The following is a 20,955-nucleotide window of genomic DNA, read 5'->3' as shown; positions in this document are numbered from 1 at the left end:
TTATTATCCGGCCTGTGTATCCTCAGAGATATGTCTACCAAAGTCTATCTGTGAAGAGTTATTCAGGGTGACTCTTTATCACAGCATTACACTAAGGCCGCGTACACACGCGGGGACTGTTCGCTCAACTTTGTCCGCTGAACAGTGTTTCGGCGGACAGTCCGCTCGTGTGTGGGCTTCAGCGGACAGTTTCAGCGGACAGTCTGCTGAACAAAGTTTTTCGGAATTTGCGAAAAACTGTCCGCTGAAACTTTGTTTCAGCGGACAGTCCCCTCGTGTGTAGGCTTGTTCGTCAAACTAAGTCTCGCGCATGCTCAGAAAGAATTTACACGCCGAAGGTTGCATTGCAGTGTATAGGACGTCGTTTTCTAGTCCCGTCGTACGTGCCGTTCACGTCATCGCGCACGGGTTCGTCGTGTGTGGGCAAGTCCGTCCATGCTAATTTTGAGCGGACTGTCCGCTGAAACTGTTTGACGAACAAAGTTGAGCGAACAGTCCCCGCGTGTGTACGCGGCCTAAGAATGTGCACAAGAAGTCAAGGGAAGAATTGATAAGCAGCAAAAGAACATCTCAAACAATCCTTTTCCTACCCAAGTTCAAGTTCTGCAAATAAAACCAAGTATAAAATTCTAATATTGACTGTCTCAATTTCTATGGGTTGTGATGTGTATGGCAGTAGGGGTGTTTGGCAGATATTACAACTAAACCAGCAGCTCCTACGGGGGTAGTGCGCTACATATATATATATATATATATATATATATATATATATATATATACATAGTATCTTACAAAAGTGAGTACAATCCTCACATTTTTGTAAATGTTTTATTATATCTTTTCATGTGACAACACTGAAGAAATGAAACTTTGCTACAAGTAGTGAGTGTACAGCTTGTATAACAGTGTAAATTTGCTGTCCCCTCCAAAAAAACTCAATGTGTCAACTCAACTAATGTCTAAACCACTGGCAACAAAAGTGAGTACACCTCTGAGTGAAAATGTCCAAACTAGGCCCAATTAGCTATTTTCCCTCTCCAGTGTCATGTGGCTTGTTAGTGTTACAAGGTCTCAGGTGTGTTAAATTTGGTGTTATCGCTCTCACTCTCTCAAACTGGTCACTGTAAGTTCAACATGGCACCTCATGGCAAGGAACTCTCTGAGGGTCTGAAAATAAGAATTGTTGCTCTACATAAAGATGGCCTAAGCTATAAGAAGAGTGACAAGACCCTGAAACTGAGCTGCAGCACGGTGGCCAAGGCCATACAGCAGTTTAACAGGACAGATTCCACTCAGAACGTGCACGTGCTAAGCATCACATCCAGAGGTTGTCTTTGGGAAATAGACGTATCAGTGCTACCAGCATTGCTGCAGAGGTTGAAGGGGTGGGAGGTCAGCCTATCAGTGCTCAGACCAGATGCCGCACCCTGCATCAAATTGGTCTGCATGGCTGTCATCCCAGAAGGAAGTCTCTTCTAAAGATGATGCACAAGAAAGCCCAGAAACAGTTTGCAAAAGACAAGCAGACTAAGGACATAGATTACTGTAACCGTGTCCTGTAGTCTCATGAGACCAAGATAAACTTATTTTGTTCAGATGATATCAAGTGTGTGTGGTAGCAACCAGTCAAGCATGATGGTGGGAGTGTCATGGTCTGTGGCTGCATAAGTGCTGCCAGAACTGGGGAGCTACAGTTCATTGAGGGAACCATGAATAGCAACATGTACTGTGACATACTGAAGCATGATCCCCTCCCTTCAGAGACTGGGCTGCAGGGCAGTATTCCAACATGATAATGAGCTCAAAAACACCTCCAAGACGACCACTGCCTTGCTAAAGAAGCTGAGGGTAAAGGTGTTGGACTGGCCAAGCCAAAAAAGGTTGGGACTTTAGAGGTGCTAAAAACCTCCCTCTGGAATAATTAGTCATACACCATATAGAATAAAAAGTTTTTTTTATTACCGTATATACTCGAGTATAGGCCGACCCGAATATAAGCCGAGGCCCCCAATTTACCCCCAAAAAAACTGGCAAACTTATTGACTCGTGTATAAGCCGAGGGTGAGACATGCCTGTCCATCCCTGTGTGTGTGTCCGTCCATCCCTGTGTGTCCGTCCATCCCTGTGTGTCCGTCCATCCCTGTGTGTCCGTCCATCCATCCCTGTGTGTGTGTGTGTCCATCCATCCATCCATCCCTGTGTGTGTGTGTCTCCATCCATCCATCCATCCATCCCTGTGTGTGTGTGTCTCCATCCATCCATCCCTGTGTGTGTCTCCATCCATCCATCCATCCCTGTGTGTGTGTGTCTCCATCCGTGTGTGTGTGTGTGTGTGTGTGTGTGTGTGTGTGTGTGTGTGTGTGTGTGTCCAGCCTACCTGTGTCCCGAGCCTTTGTCCCGAGCCTCCGTCCCGTGCCTTGCCTCCTTGCCTCCGTCCCGTGCCGTGCCTTGCCGCCGTGCCTTGCCGCCGTGCCTTGCCTCCGTCCCGTCCCGTCCCGTGCCGTGCCTTGCCTTGCCTCCGTCCCGTGCCCTCTTCGTCGGCGCCTCGGCGGCCATTGTAAAATTCAAAAGCTGCGCCGCCGCCTTCGCCTGTGATAGGCGGAACACTGAATTTCCCAGCAGCCTGTGTTCCGCCTATCACGGACATCGTATCATCCTCGTCCGTAGTACGAGGATGATACGATGTCCGTGATAGGCGGAACACAGGCTGCTGGGAAATTCAGTGTTCCGCCTATCACAGGCGAAGGTGGAGCCGGAGGCGCGGCTTTTGAATCCTAGAATGGCCGCTGTCTGTCTGCTCGACACGCTGATCGAGCGGGCAGACAGCGATGACTCGAGTATAAGCCGAGGGGGGCACTTTCAGCCTCAAAAAAGAGGCTGAAAATCTCGGCTTATACTCGAGTATATACGGTATATTAATAAAAATGTGTCTCATAAAACATAAGACACCATATTAAAACCATTGTAACAGCAGCATAGTCTCCAAAAGATATCGCCCCCTGTAGTAACTAATTAGATATAACATATATCTCAACAAAGACATCAGTACAGGGAAATTGAATCAAGGAGATAGCCACATCCCAACGCGTTTCTCCTTGTTGGCTTCTTCAGGGGGTTCTAATGGAGGGCAGATGGGTAAGTAGTGATGCTGTAAAAGAAATAAATATACATAATATGGATTCATAGCTATACATATTCATTACATAATGATAATGGTATACACATGAATATGAAAACTTATATTAAGACAATACTGAATCTGGGGAACCCGTTAAGGGTAAAGACATACTTCTACCAGAGCACTTATATGTGAATCAGATGACTGCTCAACATCAAGTGGGCAGGCAAATCAGCCCAAAAAGGGCCCCACCCAGACAAGCCAGAAAGAGGTCTAATACACAGAGGTAAACGATTCAGCTACCACCATACCATATTCAAAGAGGCAACTAAAAATAAAATATAGTCAAGAGTGGTGAATAAATCCCCCCACCATAATGTTTGCTTCTCTAAAAAAGCATTTATACATAAATAAACATACCTAGGAAATGGTATCAAACCAGAATAGGGAGTATCCTGCTAGGATCAGTCTATATGACTCAGGTGGTAGGCACGGTGTCCAATCTGTAAATAGCATATGAGAATAATCTCAATAAACAAATTCCAAAAAATAACCTGCTCAATCATGTTACTCTGTCAATCGAAAGACCCCACAAAGACACCATAAACATACCTTGTATTTCCTACAAGAGTCTGCCCTTAATCCTGGTCCATTGGAAAAGAATCCTCCATATCAGCTCAAACTACCTCCAAGTTAAGATCCACATACATCAGTACTCAAAACCTCCTTTTAATAGGATTGGAGTGGTGCCAAAATCGCCTTCCTATGACGTCAGCACTCGGCTGAAACAGCTGAGACTGACGCTCCTAAATATGCCACAACAAAATTTTGCGCTTGCGCAGTAAAGGCGGGATGTGTGGCCTAAGCCAAACAGCATCCAGCGGGAACCCCTCATTCCCCTCAAATATGAGGGCAAACTAAGGGATCTGGACACTGGGGCATACAATACCGCCACGTCCCACCACAAACTCAAGTATAGAGTCTGATCTTTCCATCAAAAACTGGGATAAAAGCCACACCAAACAATGTATGCAGATAGAAATAGCGCCATCTGCTGAATCAAACTATAGGACACCTATTTCCCAAATCCATGTACATATAAAATGACTCAAGGTTACCATCTTGTGTCCAACTACCAAAACACACCTGAAGTATGGATATTATTCACTCTCTCATAAAGATCCTTATTCTAATGTATTATATAGTGGCCAAAATCTAAAATATAGATCAGGGTAAATATAGGGCATTCCAGCAAAGGAAATATAGAAAAAAATATTCATACTAAAATAGATATTTTCTTTAGGGTGAAAAGAATTTCACCTAACATTGCTTAGTTATATCAATCAGTAAATTGCCAAAAGAAAATAAACTTAGGGCTCACATATTCAATTGTCCTCACATATTGGCTAAACCAGGATTGACCGCTCAGTAAAAGAAACCAGGTAGTGGGGGGAAGGGGGAGAAAAATCCCTCCAATGGGCACAACAGCCAATCGCTCAAAATGCAAACAAAATCACCACAAGTCATCCATATCTGAAAAAAGTGTGTCCCCAAATTATCTTTATTACCCCAAAGGTCCAATTTATATCTTAAAGTCTAAAAATTGTAATTAATGCTAACTACAATCATGAATGGACATAGCCATAGGTTCTTAAGTGAACATCGTAATATAATAGTCAGTTCAAAAATACATAGTGGGGGGAGGGGAGGAGGAAGTTCAGAGGAATGATATGAAACGTATCTGTTCCTTCAAACCAGGTGACTTGGTTGCTTGAAGCCTGAAAATCATTGAGTCTCCAGCTGCAGGAGTCTTTTGTCAATATCTCCTCCTACATGTTATAGGGCAAATAACTTCATATGCTTTAACTCAAAATTATGGTATAGGCCTATATGGCTACTAATCTCTGATTCCATTTTACCATTTGTTATTTTATATACATAATATCTTATGTGTTTTTGAAAAGGGTCTTTTTGTTTTCCCCATGTAAAATGCTTTGCAGCTGCACTCCATATAGCACACAGCTCCTATTGTATCACAGTAAATACAGTAGCTTCCTTAGAGGTCCATAGTTATCCATTGGTTAGGCGGATTGTCTTTGCCTTCCATATCCAACTGCAATAATTGCATTCACCTCATTTAAAGGTGCACTTACTTTGTGACTAGACGCTATAACTTTTGCACAAACCAATCAATATGCGCTTATTGCGATTTTTTTTTTTTTTACCAAAAATATGTAGAAGAATACATATTGGCCTAAACTGAGGAAAAATTATTATTTTTTTAATATATTTTTGGGGGATATTTATTATAGCAAAAAGTAAAAAATATAGCTTTTTTTCAAAATGTTCTCTCTTTTTTTGTTTATAGCGCAAAAAATAAAAACCACAGAGGTGATCAAATACCAGCAAAAGAACGCTCTATTTGTGGGAAAAAGGATGTAAATTTTGTTTGGGTGCAAAATCGCACGACCGTGCAATTTTCAGTTAAAGTGACGCAGTGCCAAATCGCAAAAAGTGCTCTGGTCAGGAAGGGGGTAAAATCTTCCGGGGGGCTGAAGCTGTTAAAGTTTCCCTTCACTGGAAATAAGAGGCCAAGCTCAACCTCTGAAAAGCAACCCAACACAATACTCCCCCTTCACCAAATGATTTGGACCAGTGCACAAAGCAAGGGCCATAAAGATACGGATGAGCGAGTTGACTGGACTGCACAGAGTATTGACCTCAACCTGGTAGAACACCTTTGGGATGAATTAGAGTAGAGCAGTGTTTCTCAACTCCAGTCCTCAAGGCGCCCCAACAGGTCATGTTTTCAGGATTTCCATTATTTTGCACTGGTGATTTGATCTGTTTCACTTCCTTAGTAATTACCACAGCCGTTGCATCTGAGCGAAATCCTGAAAACATGACCTGTTGGGGCGCCTTGAGGACTGGAGTTGAGAAACACTGGGGTAGAGACAGGCCTTCATGTCCACATCAGTGCCTGACCTCACAAATGCGCTTCTGGAAGAATGGTCAAACATTCCCATTGACACCCTCCTAAACTTAGTGGATAGTCTTTACAGAGGAGTTGATGCTGTTATAGCTGAAAAGAGCGGGCCAACTCAATATTGAACCCTATGGACCAAAACTGGGATGCCATTAAAGTTTATGTGCATGTAAAGGCAGGTGTCCCAATACTTTTGGTAATATATTGTATATACTGTATACACCCATACCCCTCTTTTATGTACTTAAAAGTGGGGTATGCCTGTACTATGTACCACTGCATATACAGGCATACCCTACTTTTAAGTAAACAATGGGGTTTATTTACTAAAGTTGGGAAGCGCAAAATCAGGATCACTTCTGCACAGAAACCAATGAGCTTCTAACCCCAGCTTGTTCAATTAAGCTTTGGTAATAAAACCTGGAAGCTGATTGGTTTCTATGCAGACGTGAGCCTGATTTTGCACTTTCCAGCTTTAATAAATAAACCCCATTGTGTACTTAAAAGTGGGGTATGCCTGTATATCCTGTGGTACATAGTACAGGCATACCCCACTTTTAAGTACACAATGGGGTTTATTTACTAAAGCTAGAAAGTGCAAAATCAGGCTCATTTCTGCATAGAAACCAATAAGCTTCTAACACCAGCTTGTTCATTTAAGCTTTGGTAATAAAACCTGGAAGCTGATTGGTTTCTATGCAGAAGTGAGCCTGATTTTACACTTTCTAGCTTTAGTAAATAAACCCCATTGCATACTTAAAAGTGGGATATGCCTCTACTACTACTTGTATACAAGTGCATAAGTAAATGCAAGCTATATGTGAAAACTAGGTATGTAAAACACTTTCATAAAATAACTTTTTTTTTTTAATTATCTAAAAATAAAATAAAAAAATGCCTCTTAATTCATTGGACGGGAGAGGCAAGACAAACCAAGGACCTGCTTTTCACACCCCTGCAAAGACCCAAATTGTGTGAGCAGGTTTAATCGAAGTGATTTGCTGCACCTCTGCTTCTCCGTATTCATTCTTCTCTCAGTGCCAAGCACAAGACAGTAGAACATAATCTTGAACATGATTACATCTAACTACGATGTCTCACAGTGGTGTGGATACGCTCCCTATTTGCAGAGCTTGGTCACTCTGTTCATATTAAAAGGAATGGAGCTGTACGCATAGTGGAAGAGCCACATTCGGAAACACTCAGCCTTGCCCCTCCTAATAGGGTTGACAGATGAACAATGGTGCAAAAGCAACGAATTTGCTTCATTTTAAAGATTAATTCTGATTGGTCGCTCCTGATGATCAGTCCCTCTGTGCTCCACTTTTTCATAAATAAGCTCCATCGGTGCGGACAAACACAATTTAATTACTTTTCACTGTCGAAATTTCCTCCACTCTGACCAAATGACATAGTTTTCACCGCAGGTATAAGTGGACTGGATTTGGAGCTATTAAGAAAGATCTGTGCCATAGAGAGAATGAGAGGGGGAGAATTAGCCGGTTGTCATGGCAGCGTCAGAATAGTGAGCTGTTTACTGCCATTGGATTTACAAGCAACAGTATGTATCTGATGTTTGAAGAGCTTATCGTATGCAGAGTCCGTTTTCTCTAGAAGCCATTTAGCTCTGCATGGCAGTTCATGGGACATGAGGATGCCTGCTAAAGACGCTGGGCCCGGCTTCTACCTGCCTGCTCATGGATTCAAGCAATGGGAACCGTACCTGACCAAGAAGCTGTGTACACAAAAGCTCCCAATAACACAGCTGCTGTTTGTTTAGGGGGATTAGACTTGAGTAGTCTCCGAATCACATGGTAACTCCAGCTATTGCGCTTATTGTCTTGATATTTTTACAGTCCGTCAGATTTATTGCCTGTCTGTAATGTGTTTGTCAGCTCAGTGAAATGTTTAGAATGTGCGGTAGCCGTGGTTGGGGAAGGAATTCAGCTGTGATGTGCCAGGCGCTTTTTCGCAGGTTTCAAGAACGGAGTAGTGCATTTTGACAAGTTTGAAGTTTTCCGAGAGGCCAGAAAACCACTATTCTTGGCAAATTCTGAGATGTGTATAAGTTATGCTATTTAATTATAGACTTGTGGAGACATGCCGGTGGACTTTTCTTTGTTAGCTGGCCATACCTATAGACTAAAGCCTAATACAAATGGTCGTATTTTCCACCAACAGCCTATCATCACACATTTGCTTTCGGAAAATCCGATGGTGTGTATGCGGCTTTAGGATAAGTGTACCTGTAGGGTTGATTGCAGGTGATTGCTTGAACAACTATATACCGTAACAAGCACTTTTCTGTTTTGATCAGATTGTAGTTTATATTGATTATTCACAAATATGTGTCTATAATTCATATAAAAAAAAACTTTCTTCAAACTTACAATCATTAGGAAACACAATAGGGTTGACCTACTAAAGGCAAATGGGCTGTTCATTTTTCGAGGGAATTTTCCTTTGGCTTTGAGAATTAGGTGAAGCTCTGTTGACTTCCATCATCCAATCATGTTCACACCAAAATCTTTTTTTTGTTTTTCAATACATTTTTTATTGAAAAGAGAATGATAACAGACAAAAGTGTAAAACATTGCAAGGTGTTATACATACATCCATTTAGAATGACACAAAATATGGTTACAGATGTCTAGACCGATCTTGACAATTCTGCAGGTAATTAACCAGTCCATATGTATGGCGAATATCACACATAACGAATATGAAAAACCTGAAGATATGTCTCCAGAGGAAGAATGGAAAAGTTAGACAAGAAAGATACTGGCATACCCCACTTTTAAGTACACAATGGGGTTTATTTACTAAAGCTGGAAAGTGCAAAATCAGGCTCACTGCTGCATATAAACCAATGAGCTTCTAACCCCAGTTTGTTCAATTAAGCTTTGGTAATAAAACCTGGAAGCTCATTGGTTTCTATACAGAAGTGAGCCTGATTTTGCACTTTCCAGCTTTAGTAAATAAACCCCATTATGTACTTAAAATTGGGGTATGCCTGTATTAGAGAAAGAGAGAAACGAGGGAAGATTAGTAAAAGGGAGGGTGGGGTAAGATGAGAGGCTCCTGCATCACTCATAAGGGGTAGTAAAAACTCTATATGCATTAAACATAATCAGGTGTGTTGAGATATGCGTTCAGCATAGGTAGGGGAGAAAGTGAAGGCGAACCAGCAGGCCCATATCTTATGTGCAACAGGGGCTAAATCTCTTTGTTCATATGTAAGATCCTCCACATGGTAGATGTGTTCAACTACTTGTAGCCATTGTTGAACAATATAGTAGTTTACTTCCAAAAAGTGAGGGATAAGAGATTTTGCAGCGTATAGAAGATGAGGGGTGATAGAGCGCTTATATCGGCAGGCTGGTTCGTCTGTACAATGCAACAATACGATATATATATATATATATATATATATATATATATATATATATATATATATATATACCAATATATGTGCTTGTTTTTTTTCCCCCTCATTAACTAAGGAGGAAACTTGCAAACTTTTCATAGTGAACAACCTAGTTGCCTTTAGTGACTCAACTCCAATGTATAAAACATACCTTTTTACCCCCTCCCCATCCTCCGTAACTTTTTTTTTCATAAAAAAAAACAAAACAGAAAAACAATCATAAATTAACCAAAAAGAAAAATCGGTCAATTATAAATCAACAGTCATCAATACAATCAATTTCAATAAAAACTAAAATTATGTCTGTCCAATCAACTGGTTTCACTCAATTGGAGGATTCATTTGTTGCATTCAACTTATATTTAATATGATTTCTACAATCAAATGTGCTTGCCATATGTATGGCCAGCATGTACAGCAGATATATGCAATTAGCGGACCTCCAGCTGTTGCAGAACTACAAGTCCCATGAGGCATAGCAAGACTCTGACAGCCACAAGCATGACACCCAGAGGCAGAGGCATGATGGGACTTGTAGTTTTGCAACAGCTGGAGGTCCGCTAATTGCATATCCCTGATGTACAGCATATGGCCTATTAAGGTTGGAGGCAATTGCTTACTTTGCATGCAAGGTGTTAAAGATGCCCTGTCATGTGAGAATCATGGAAGCTGCCATTACTGGACCTTCCTTTTGAGAATGCTAGTTTCCTGGCTATCATGCTGAAGCTTTGGCTTTAGTGCTTTCTGAGTTATTGACCAGGAACAAGTATAGGATAAGACTTTTCTGACACTTGTTCACAGCATGCTCTTTCCAGGTTTGACTTTCACAAGGAGACCAGCAAAGGCAATCATTGTACTTTCCTTATGACGGGATGTATACTATAAAAAAGAAATAGCCCTGGAAGATGTACAGATTAAAAACTCACAAATGCTACCCACAGCTAAAGCAGTTGACTCTGACCCTGGGAGTTTCATTCTGATATATTTCCCTTGTATGACATATGGATGGGTTAGTGTAAGGCCCTGGCACCTGACCTGCATCCCTTTGGCACTTACTGTGCAGCCCTCGTGACCTTGTGTAGTCTTTGTTTTGATGTGTTCACAATTTAGCGAACAAAAAATATTCTTTAGATTGGTTTCCATATTTTTCTGTGCTGTTCATCCCTTTTCTCTTTTTATGTCTTTATTACCCCTTTTTATAATGGATCTTGCTGTGAGAAATATCAAATGCGGCACAGGTAATGTTGAAGGATCTTTTGTGAGCACAGATGTGGAAGCCCTGAATGTCCTGGGTCTTCGAACATCTCCTGCACGTCTGCAATCTTTGACAGCTTTCTGTAGTATCATTACATTCAATACATTTTATGTGCGACCCTTTGGTAATCCCAGGGTCCGCACTTTAGGTCTCTGATATAAAGTAGGATGACCACCACTGGTGTAAGGGTTACTGGGAAGAATACTGTTTGAGAACCAAAATGAGCAGCACATCCCAAATCCAAAGGATAAAACATTAAGCTAACCTGTCACTATAGAAAACTAATATAGGCAAGCTATACCCATAATAGAAGACTGTATATACAATATTTACCCTTTCTGCTGCCCACAGTGCCACTTTAATCTTGGAAATGGTCCTTTGGGAAATCAACACTTCCAGGAGTGTTGATCTCCTGATTACTCCGAAGCTCTCATTGATTCCCTCTGTTGAGCTCCACATTACTATGCTTGATTACTATGCTTGATACTATGATTGAAGGTCCACAAAAAGAACCAGTGAGAGTAACAGGTGATTTAGGAGACGTGATACGTAAAAGTATTGGTTTCCCAGCAAACTTTGGGGGCCAATTTGCAGGATCAGAGTGATTTGTGGTGATGTTGGAAAGGTAAGTGTTTAAAGGTAGTGAACAAGGCCTGCAATGTTGAGAGGTCTACTTAAGGTCTGCTGTCTGTGTCTTTTATGGAGAAGCAATACATTTTGAAGATTTTGAAGAGTAAGTAAGGAGTTGCAGACCATCTTTTCTCATGATTGCTACTGTAGCTGTGCGACTGCCTTTCCACCCCCAGGTAAACAATCATCTGATCATATTGGGTAGTAGCACCCAATTTCTGCTCTAATTTAAGTGTTTAAAGTCTTCTATTATAGGTATGGTTTACTTGAAAGACTTTTCTATACCAACAGTCACTGATGGGCACTGATAAGGCAGCTCCAATGAAGTGTCATCAATAAGGTGGCACTGATGGGCACTGACAATGGGCACTGATAGGCGGTACTGATGGGCACTGGTACGTGACACTGATGAGTGGCACTGATATGCAGCACTGATGGGCATTGATAGGCGACACTGATGGGCACTCATGGGTGGTACTGGTGGGCACTGATGGGCACTGATAGGCAACATTGATACGCAGTGAAAGGCTGCATTGATGGGTACTTATGGGTGGCACTGATATGCAGCACTGCTGGGCACTGATGGACGGCACTATTGGGCACTGAACGGCACTGATGGGCACTGATATGCGGCACTCATAGATGACATTGATAGGCATCACTGAATGCAGTTGCACTGGCAGGCATTTGGGATTGGCACTGATTGGCAGCTGCCTGAGCACTGTTTGGATTTTCCCTGGTGGACTAGGGTGGCATACCTGTTGGTCCAGGGTGGAGCCAATCCCTGGTGGTCCTGGCGGCATCCGAGGGGGGTTGCACTGATAAACAATCAGCACAGACCCCCCCTGCCAGGAGAGCAGCCGATCGGCTCTCCTCTACTCGCGTCTGTCAGACACGAGTTAGGAAAAGCCAATCAACGGCTCTTTCTGTTTACATCATGATCAGCCGTGATTGGATATGGCTGATCACGTGGTAAAGAGCCTCCGTCAGAGGCTCTTTACCGAGATCGGTGTAGTGGTGTGTCTGACTGACACACCGCATCATGATCGCTGCTATGCGCGCCCCCAGGGGCATGCGAGAGTGGTCGTTCTGGGAGTGCATCATATGAAGCCTGCCCAGAACGAGAGCTGCGCCGCCTGGCCGTCATTTGATGGCCGGCTGGCGTGAGGCGGGTTAAAGTGGACAGTAAGGCTGAAGCTTAGTTGTAGGGGTAAGTTAAAGTGGTATTAACCCCCCTAGCGGTAATCCCGAGTCTGGCTCGGGTTAGGAATTTACTGATAGGAGCGGTAACCCCGAGCCAGACTCGGGATCGCATCGCTGGATGCAGGGGAGGACACAGGGAGAGTTACTTACCTTGTCCCCTGGATCCAGCGATGTCCCCCGCACTGTGTGAGCGAGCTGTCCTCCGCTCGATTCGCAGTGCCGAATGCCGCCGAGCTCCGTTCCCTGCGGCGTTACGGCGCACGGGAGCGGAGAACGGCGGCAAATTCAAAAAAGTAAAAAGACACAAAACACACACAGCACGGTAATCTTACAGATTACCGTGCTGTATTAAAAATTACACACCTCCTTTGTCCCTAGTGGTCTGTGCAGTGCCCTGCATGCACTTTTATTATAAATACAGTTTTTTCTGCCTGGAATTTGGAGATTGCCCATAGCAACCAAAACATGTCCCTTTTTCAGTGTTTTAGGATTTGATTACATTATTGAATAATTTTTATTATTCTTTATTATATTATAAACTTTATCATACCCGGGATGTCCGCTAGACTCTGGTTTGAAGAGATTTAAGAGAGTTATTCCTAAGAATTACAGGACTACAAAATAAAACGCCAAATTTCCATGCAAAATAATTGTACAGCTTTCAGCACTTAAAACCGGACTGAATCACACCGCCAGGGAGGTTAAAGGTTCAGCTTTTTAAAAAGATAAATAACAAACATGGACAAACATGTTACTTACCTGCTCTGTGCAGTGGATTTGCACAGGACAACCCCCATCCCCCTCTTCTTGGGTTCCCTGCTCCTCCCCCTTGACAATTCCCCCGAATAGCATGCCACTTGCTATGGGGGCTCTCTCCTGAGCCCTGCTCTATATGTGCATAATACACATAAAGTTGTGACTCGGCCCCCACTCTCTCCTCATCTGCTCACTTGCCAATGAGGAGAGGGAGTCCTGGGGCAACCAAGGCTCTTGTGCACATCGCTGGATTGAGAGGGGCTCAGGTGAGTATTAGTATTAGCGGGGGGGCTGTGGGGCTCGCAGCACTAAAAAAACCTTTAGCTTTTACAACCACTTTAAATATACATGTGAGAATTTTCAGCCAACAAATCCAACCACTTTCTATCCACTGGGAATCATAAATACAAACTACAATAATTGTCAGATATTACACAATTTACTACCTACAACTACCAGAATCCGGTTAATTGTAATGTCAAAACAGGGCTTGTATATGTAATGTGCCGAAATTTTTATTGAAATGTTTTCTGTCTATACACTTGGCATAGCAACTTCTGTAACATTTTTTAAAGGAAGGCTGAAGGGAAATTGAGACTGAATTAAAATAACATTAAAATGAAAAACTACAGCAATTACAGACAAAGTGATTCAATTGTATCACTACATTTGATTAGGGTAATTTTGATTCTACTTCTTTACTTTAGTCAAAGCTGTCATTTTATTCTTTGTTTAATTAGCAATTTCGATAAAAATGTCGAAAGCAATTTTTGTGATCAAATTTGCCACTTGTATGGCCAGTATTAGGGCAAGTTTTAAGTATAGGAATTGCGCTAAGTTACTTACAATGACTCTTTTAGGTAGGATTATCTGTGCCCTGAAACATATGCAGTTAAAACCTATAGTAAGTGTATTATACAAATTAATGACAGAACTACGAAAAAAGGTCATGTCCAAGAACTGGGACTGTAAAAGTATGACAAATTAAAACTAGACCAAAACAACAAAGTCATATACATAAAATCATTTTTTTTTTTAAACAAAAAAAAAACAAAACACCGTATTTATCGGTGTATAACACGTGCCGGCGTATAACACGCACCCCAAGTTTAGGAGGGAATTTTAAGGAAAAAAACTTTTAGGAGGGAAGTTTAAGGAAAAAAACTTACATTTAAATGCCCATCAATGCAGCCTTATCAGTGTCATTTGCAGCCTTGTCATGCAGCCTTGTCAGTGTCATTTGCAACCTTTGCCATTTAAAAATGGCGCCACGCCGAGATACAAAGCCGGATGTCTTGCTTTCAGACGCTTTCAGCTGTTCTGGGCGGCTTTCTGACGCTCTCGGCCGATTTCGGCCACTCTCGGCAGCTTTCGGCTGTTCTCGCTGGCTTTTGGCCATTCTCTGTGACTTTCGGCCGCTCTCGGCCTTTCTTGGCGGCTTTCGGCCGAAAGATGCCGAGAACAGCTGAAGGTGGCCAAAAGCCGCCGAGAACGGGCAAAAGCCACCCACAGGCTCAAAATTGGCACGGGGTCGGCGTATAACATGCACCCATGATTTCCCCCTGATTTTTAGGGGAAAAAAGTATAAATACGTTATCTACAGGTATCTACAATACATGCTCCAACACAAAATATGGAGCTATAGTACAAAGAATCATCACAAAATATGCATCTGTACAACCTGCCATTTAAGCAACCATGTAAATTTGTGTAGTCTCTAAAACACAGAGATAATCATTGATGGAAGAGCAGAAGCTTTTAAAGTGGTTGTAAACCCTTACAACACACTTTGACCTACAGGTAAGCCTAGATTAAGGCTTACCTGTAGGTCCAAGAAATATCTCCGACAGCACCGCTGTCTACGGCGCATGCTTCGCAGACAGCGGGGCGCAGGCGCACTGATCGCGGCACCCATCAACGGCGATATGCCGCGTGTGGCGGCTCCCGTGCGCATGCGCGGGAGTGACGTCATTGCGGCTTTGCCGAATGACAGCGTCGGAGCAGCGAGACCCACCAAGAAGATGGATGCGCTGGACTACAGGGGACAGCGGTGACATCGCTGGCTCCTGTGTCAGGTAAGTGACACATAATGGACTACTATGCGATGCATAGTAGTCCATTATGCTTTACCATTGCAGGGAATGAAAGAGGAAGTAAACTCATCAGGGTTTACTTCCTCGTTAAATTGGATAAATGTGAATGATAGAAATTAATTCATAAGAGTTTATAGGCTCATGCACACAGACGTATTTGCCCATACAGCATAAGAAGTGGGCGTTTATAATGCCCAGCAGTCTCAAGTAGTGCACACAGCTTGTGAAAATCAATGACAGGCTGAAATACACTGCACTGCAACGTTAATCGCATACAGGGCTGTATGCAAACTGTTTTCGGGGCTTACGTCACTGTATTTATATGGCTGTGTATGTGTGTACCGCTCAGATGTGTGTACAGCTGCTGCATATTTCAGCCTGTCGTTGATTTTGACAAGCATCTGGCAGTGGGCTGCGCACACCACGCTATTCAGTGCCAAAATACGCCCATTTTTTACTCTGTCTAGGCAAATGTGCCCATGTGCATGAGCCTTATTGATGAAGAAAATGTTTGTTGCAAATTCTTTCATAGATACTTCAGTACCAAAAACAGCCACAGCCATGTTTAGAAGCTGGAGAACAATGTGCTCTTTAGGGAAGCCTCCGCAGAACATGGCCAGGAGCATCTCTGGAAACTGGCTGAAGAGCCACAGTTGACTAAGCATGCAGGGTGGTATTACCATCCAGAGACAGTTTACTCTTCTGCTTGACCTCAGGGGCAGATAGAATATTTTATTGCACAAATATGCTGTGATCACCGTTTTTAATTATCTTTTTGTACTGGTGTCATTTTTCACATTTTCTCCCACATTTTAGTAGTCACATCGCGTATCATTTTTAATAACTACAGGCAGATCTCAAGAAAGCCTTTCAACATTGTATTATATCTAGGAGTAGAAATTGCTTTGACATTTACCCAGGAAATATGAGTGTGTAATCATATTACTCAGATCTGTACTGACACACTTGAGCCGCACAGATAAACGCTCTGTCCATTGTTCAGAGACCAACCAGTCTGATGTTCTGTAGAATTTCATATTCTCAGACAGATACCATGTTAAGATGAATGAAAGACATTAAATTGGGCCTGTGCAACATGGCAGGGAAAAGGCCCATAGCAACCGGTCAGAAATCACTTTTCACTGATCACGCTACAGTAGGTTGGAACCTGAGTGGTTGCTGTTTTTGCATGCGGCCCTTTGTGTATCATTGCCCTTTTTATGTAATCGATATATCTAAAGCTGGCCATGCATGTCACAGTCTGATTGAACGCAGGTCACCTGAGTTTGGAGCAGTGCGTAAGGCCCAGTAAGCATGTAAACAATAGGGGAGATTTACTAAAACTGGTGCACACAGAATCGGATGCAGCTGTGCATAGTAACCAATCAGCTTCTGATTTAGGCCCCTTTCACATGGGGAGGACCCGCCTTCCCCAGCAGGGGATCTGTCCACTGATCCCTTGCTAAGCAGAGTGGAAAATGTTTATGTAGAGCAGACATAGACCGAGCCCACATGGACCGAGCCCTCTTTGTTCTGTGGCAGCCGGGTGTAAATGGATCGGCTGTCCCTTTACGCTCGACTGCCCTCCAATCTGACCTACCTATACGAGCAGGACGAATCTCCCTCAGTTTTTTTTTTTGTGGACCGGATCGGATCGGAGGTAGGTGGTTGTAAACGGACACAAGTCTGTTTATACCCACTGATCCATAGGGATACAAAGACCATCCGATCAGGTCCGCCTGAAAAACTGTCAAAAAGGACCTGATTGGATCGTCCGTGAGAAAGGGGCCTGCATTTTGTTCAATTAAGCTTTGACCATAAAACCTATAAGCTTATTGGTTACTATGACAGCTGCACTAGATTCTGCGTGCACCAGTGTTAGTAAATCTCCCCCAGTGGGATTTCTATATAACCAAGCATACAGCCATGGCTTCAGCCAGCCTGTCATTGATTTGTATGAGTTGGCTGTTCACATGTGTATGATCCATCCACCTCTCACTCCTGGGCATAGATACATCCGAATGTACAATGTACGATAAGGTGATTAGCTTTTAAAAATTATATTCAGGGACACCCTACTGATCGTGCCCAGTAGCGAAGCGAAGCAGGGGGTGGGGAAAATAGCTTGTATTGTTGAATGGTGAGTGTGGTCAAATATGGTCTACTAATACCCAGGCCTAATTTGCTCTGGGTCGAGATTGCATAACACACAAGTGCAGAAGTCAGAAGTGGGTAACACACAGAGTCAGGGGTAAGTAATCCAGAGAGTGCAAAGTCCAAAATTTAATAAAACACGGAGTGCCTTTCAAAAGAAACATCACTTTCTCTTCCTAATGCAATCCCTCACCCCCCATGATAAAACCACTTCCAGCCTAAATCCACCCCCCTCCCCTGCTGAATTGTACTCACTAGACCTTGGCATGGCATTGTAGGCAAGTTCTTACAATCCACTATCTGCTGGTGATTTCTGTGAGTCCAGAACCTTCCCAAAACTTCCCAATACTTTTCTTCTATAGGACACATATGCTGAAATTATATTAGAATAAATGAGTAATCATGACAATGCAAGAGCATTAGTAGTAAGTAGTAGTAACTGCAGGGGTCAGTCACTACTGACCCCTGAACTCTGCACAGTGCAGAGATCAGCAGTAAGTAATGCAGATTTCAGGGTTTAGTAGTAAGTAATGCACAGTACAAGGGTCAATAGTAAATGATGCAGAGTTAAGGGGTCAGTAGTAGGTAAAGCAGAGTTTATGGATCAGTAATATGTAATGCAGAACACAGGGGTCAGTAATACGTAATGCAGAGCACAGGTGTCAGTAGTAAGTAACACAGTGTGCAGGGATCAGTATTAAGTAACACAGAGTTCAAGGGTCAGTAGTATGTAGTGCAGAAGTCAGTAGTAAGTAATGCAGAGTGCAAGGGTTAATAGTAGTGATGCAGAGTTAAGGGGTAAATATTAAGTAAAGCAGAGTTCAGGGGTCAGTAATAAATACCACAGAATTTAGGAGTCGGTAATAAGCAATGCAGAATTCAGGAGTCATTAGTAAGTAATGCAGAATGTAAGGGTCAATAGTAAGTGATGTAGAGTTCAGGGGTCACTAGTAATGAATGCAGAGTACAGGGGTCAGTAGTAAATAACCTAGGGTTCAGGGGACAATAGTAATTCAGAGTTCACAAATCAGTAGTAATCAACACAGGGGTCAGTACTAAGTAATTCAGAGTTCGGGGGGGGGGGGGGGGGGGTCAGTAGTAAGTAACGTAGAGTGCACAGGTTTGTAGTAAGTATCCAAGAGTCCAGGGGTCAGTAGTAAGTAAAGCAGAGTTCAGGCACAAGTAGTATGTAACTCAGAGGTCAGTAGTAAGTAACGTAGAGTGCACAGGTTTGTAGTAAGTATCCAAGAGTGCAGGGGTCAGTAGCAAGTAACGCAGAGGGCAGGGATTGGTGGTATGTATCATTCAGGAACCTCCCTCACCACACCCCTCCCTCTCTCATTGTCAATGGTAGTACCTGTACAGCTGCAGAAGGAACCATATACTTGCAGAATGGAGTGGAGTCTGTGGTATCATCATCATTTATAGGTGACTGTTAGTAGAGGGCACTTCAGTTAAAATCCACTTCTCTATAATAATGACACAAAATGCCACTGGTGACTACTGCTACTGTTTAGTTTAGCTATGCGTCCTCTCCCTCACAGTAAAACATTGTGCTGCTTATCTTGGTTTCCCACACACCCCTTGTCGAGGCCTTGTACCCCAGTGTAGTTTTAACTTACCAGCTACAAAATAAATATCTCCCAGGCACAGGTGTGCACTGCAGGCCGCCGCCACAAGGAAAGGGCCCTTCTCCTCCAGGCAGTGATCAGCTCACAAGATTTTTGGAAAAATCAACTGTTTTTTTTTTGTACTTATCAAACGGATACAGCAAACACTTTTACTAAAACATTTAGCAGAAGGGAGCAATAAAGAGAAGTTCATTGTTAAGAATCGTGCACACAGTTGCATTGCAGGGCCTGTGTGCTGAAGTGTAAAATCATGGTCGCATTCTTGTGCCCAGGGAGCCAATTCACTTGAACTGGGAGCTGTATGCGGTCATGTTCTGGGAAATGTTGCAGGGCTGCGTGCAGCCACGTATCTTAGGCTGTATGCTACACATGGGGCTCCCTGGGTGCAGGAAAGTGATAGGGATTTTATGCTTCCGCACACATACCTTGCTATACATCCATGTGCATGAGACCTTGTGGTTTACGCACACTTTAGACCCTGACAACCCTTTCATAAAAGTTAATGTGAAGAAATAATCAGCTTTTTACCATTGCGCCTGTTTGATTTATTTTAGGTACCTATAAAGCACTGACAATTTACGCAGCTTTACATATATTGTACATTCAAACAGTTCCTACCTCAAGTAGCTTACAATCTAAAGTCCCTAACTTACATTCATACACATACTAGGTTCAATCTAGACATAAGCTGATTAATCTACCAGCATGTCTTTGGGGTGTTGGATAAAACCCACGCAGATACACAGAAAACATGCAAACTTCAAACAGGTAGTGCTATGGTTGGGAATTGAACTGATGACTGTAGTCCACTTAGCCACTGTGCTTAAAATGTACTGTGTTCATTTCAGCGTTTTTATTTTTAAATGTGATCATTGACCCTGTAGTGGAGAATACTTGTTATTTTCAGTAGTAGTTAAACAAGCCACTAGGGGCGCTGTTGTATTGCGGTAGGTATACTGCATATTTCTACATGCAAAGAACTGCCAACAGTACTGTATTGTTAATAAATGTTCAGTAAAGCTAGTGCATATCAAATCTGCAGCTTTATCACAACTGCTACAAGATAATAAAAACACAAAAATCAGAGGAATTCTGCTGTGATTGCGTGGTGTGCATTGTGAAGGGTAGTGTGATGCGTTGTTAAAACACATTGCACCTTTTACCTTTTTTTCTTTTTATTGAATTTTCACAAAATTACATTTCATTCAACTGACAATTTATGTAGCACTTTACCGTACTGCCTTCAAGGAGCTTACAATCCAAGGCCCCTATCTCACATACATACACATACTAGAGCCAATTTACCCACCGGTTTGTTTTTGGAGTATAGGAGGAAATCCACACGAGCACAGGGAGAACATACAAACATGCAGGTAGTGCCCTGGTTGGGATTTAAACAAAAGACCTTAGTGTTGTAAGGCAGGAGTACTAAGCACTAAACCTTTGTGCTGCCCACACATAGAAAAAGTTGTGCACTTGTGTTGAGTCTATGTTGATCTAAGCAGAGCAGTGCAGACATGGTATGAATGAGCCATTACTATTGCCCTATCTTTGTCCACCACTCCTCCCCCGGGTGCTCCAGGTGGCACATTTCCGATACTCACCCTGATACTCAGCGTTGTCCTGAGATTGAGGGTGGAAACAATGGAGGTCTTTGCTGAGGGTGAAAATTCGCTTTAACTACCCATATTGCTGTAAGACA

At 42.7% G+C, this 20,955-nt stretch overlaps 1 protein-coding gene across 3 annotated transcripts in view; it reads left to right on the top strand.

The window, feature by feature from the left end:
• Positions 1–20,955, top strand: part of PRKAR1B (protein kinase cAMP-dependent type I regulatory subunit beta) — a 372,623-nt gene that overhangs the window by 42,186 nt on the left and 309,482 nt on the right. Inside the window, exon 1 of one of the 3 annotated variants that reach the window (XM_077449059.1) lies at positions 7,719–7,918. The exons of the other annotated variants lie outside the window; for them this stretch is intronic. Coding sequence (XP_077305185.1) covers positions 7,916–7,918 — 3 coding nt within the window. The 5' untranslated portion in view covers positions 7,719–7,915. Of the gene's footprint in view, positions 1–7,718; positions 7,919–20,955 lie in introns of those variants that run through there. 3 annotated transcript variants of the gene reach the window in all.

This window comes from Lithobates pipiens, unplaced genomic scaffold, assembly GCF_037356315.1.
Source record: "Lithobates pipiens isolate NorthernLeopardFrog02 unplaced genomic scaffold, aLitPip1_a1.2 Scaffold_22, whole genome shotgun sequence".
Taxonomy (NCBI): domain Eukaryota; kingdom Metazoa; phylum Chordata; class Amphibia; order Anura; family Ranidae; genus Lithobates; species Lithobates pipiens.
Note: the sequence above shows the minus strand (reverse complement) of the source record. Positions and strands in the feature narration are given on the sequence as shown.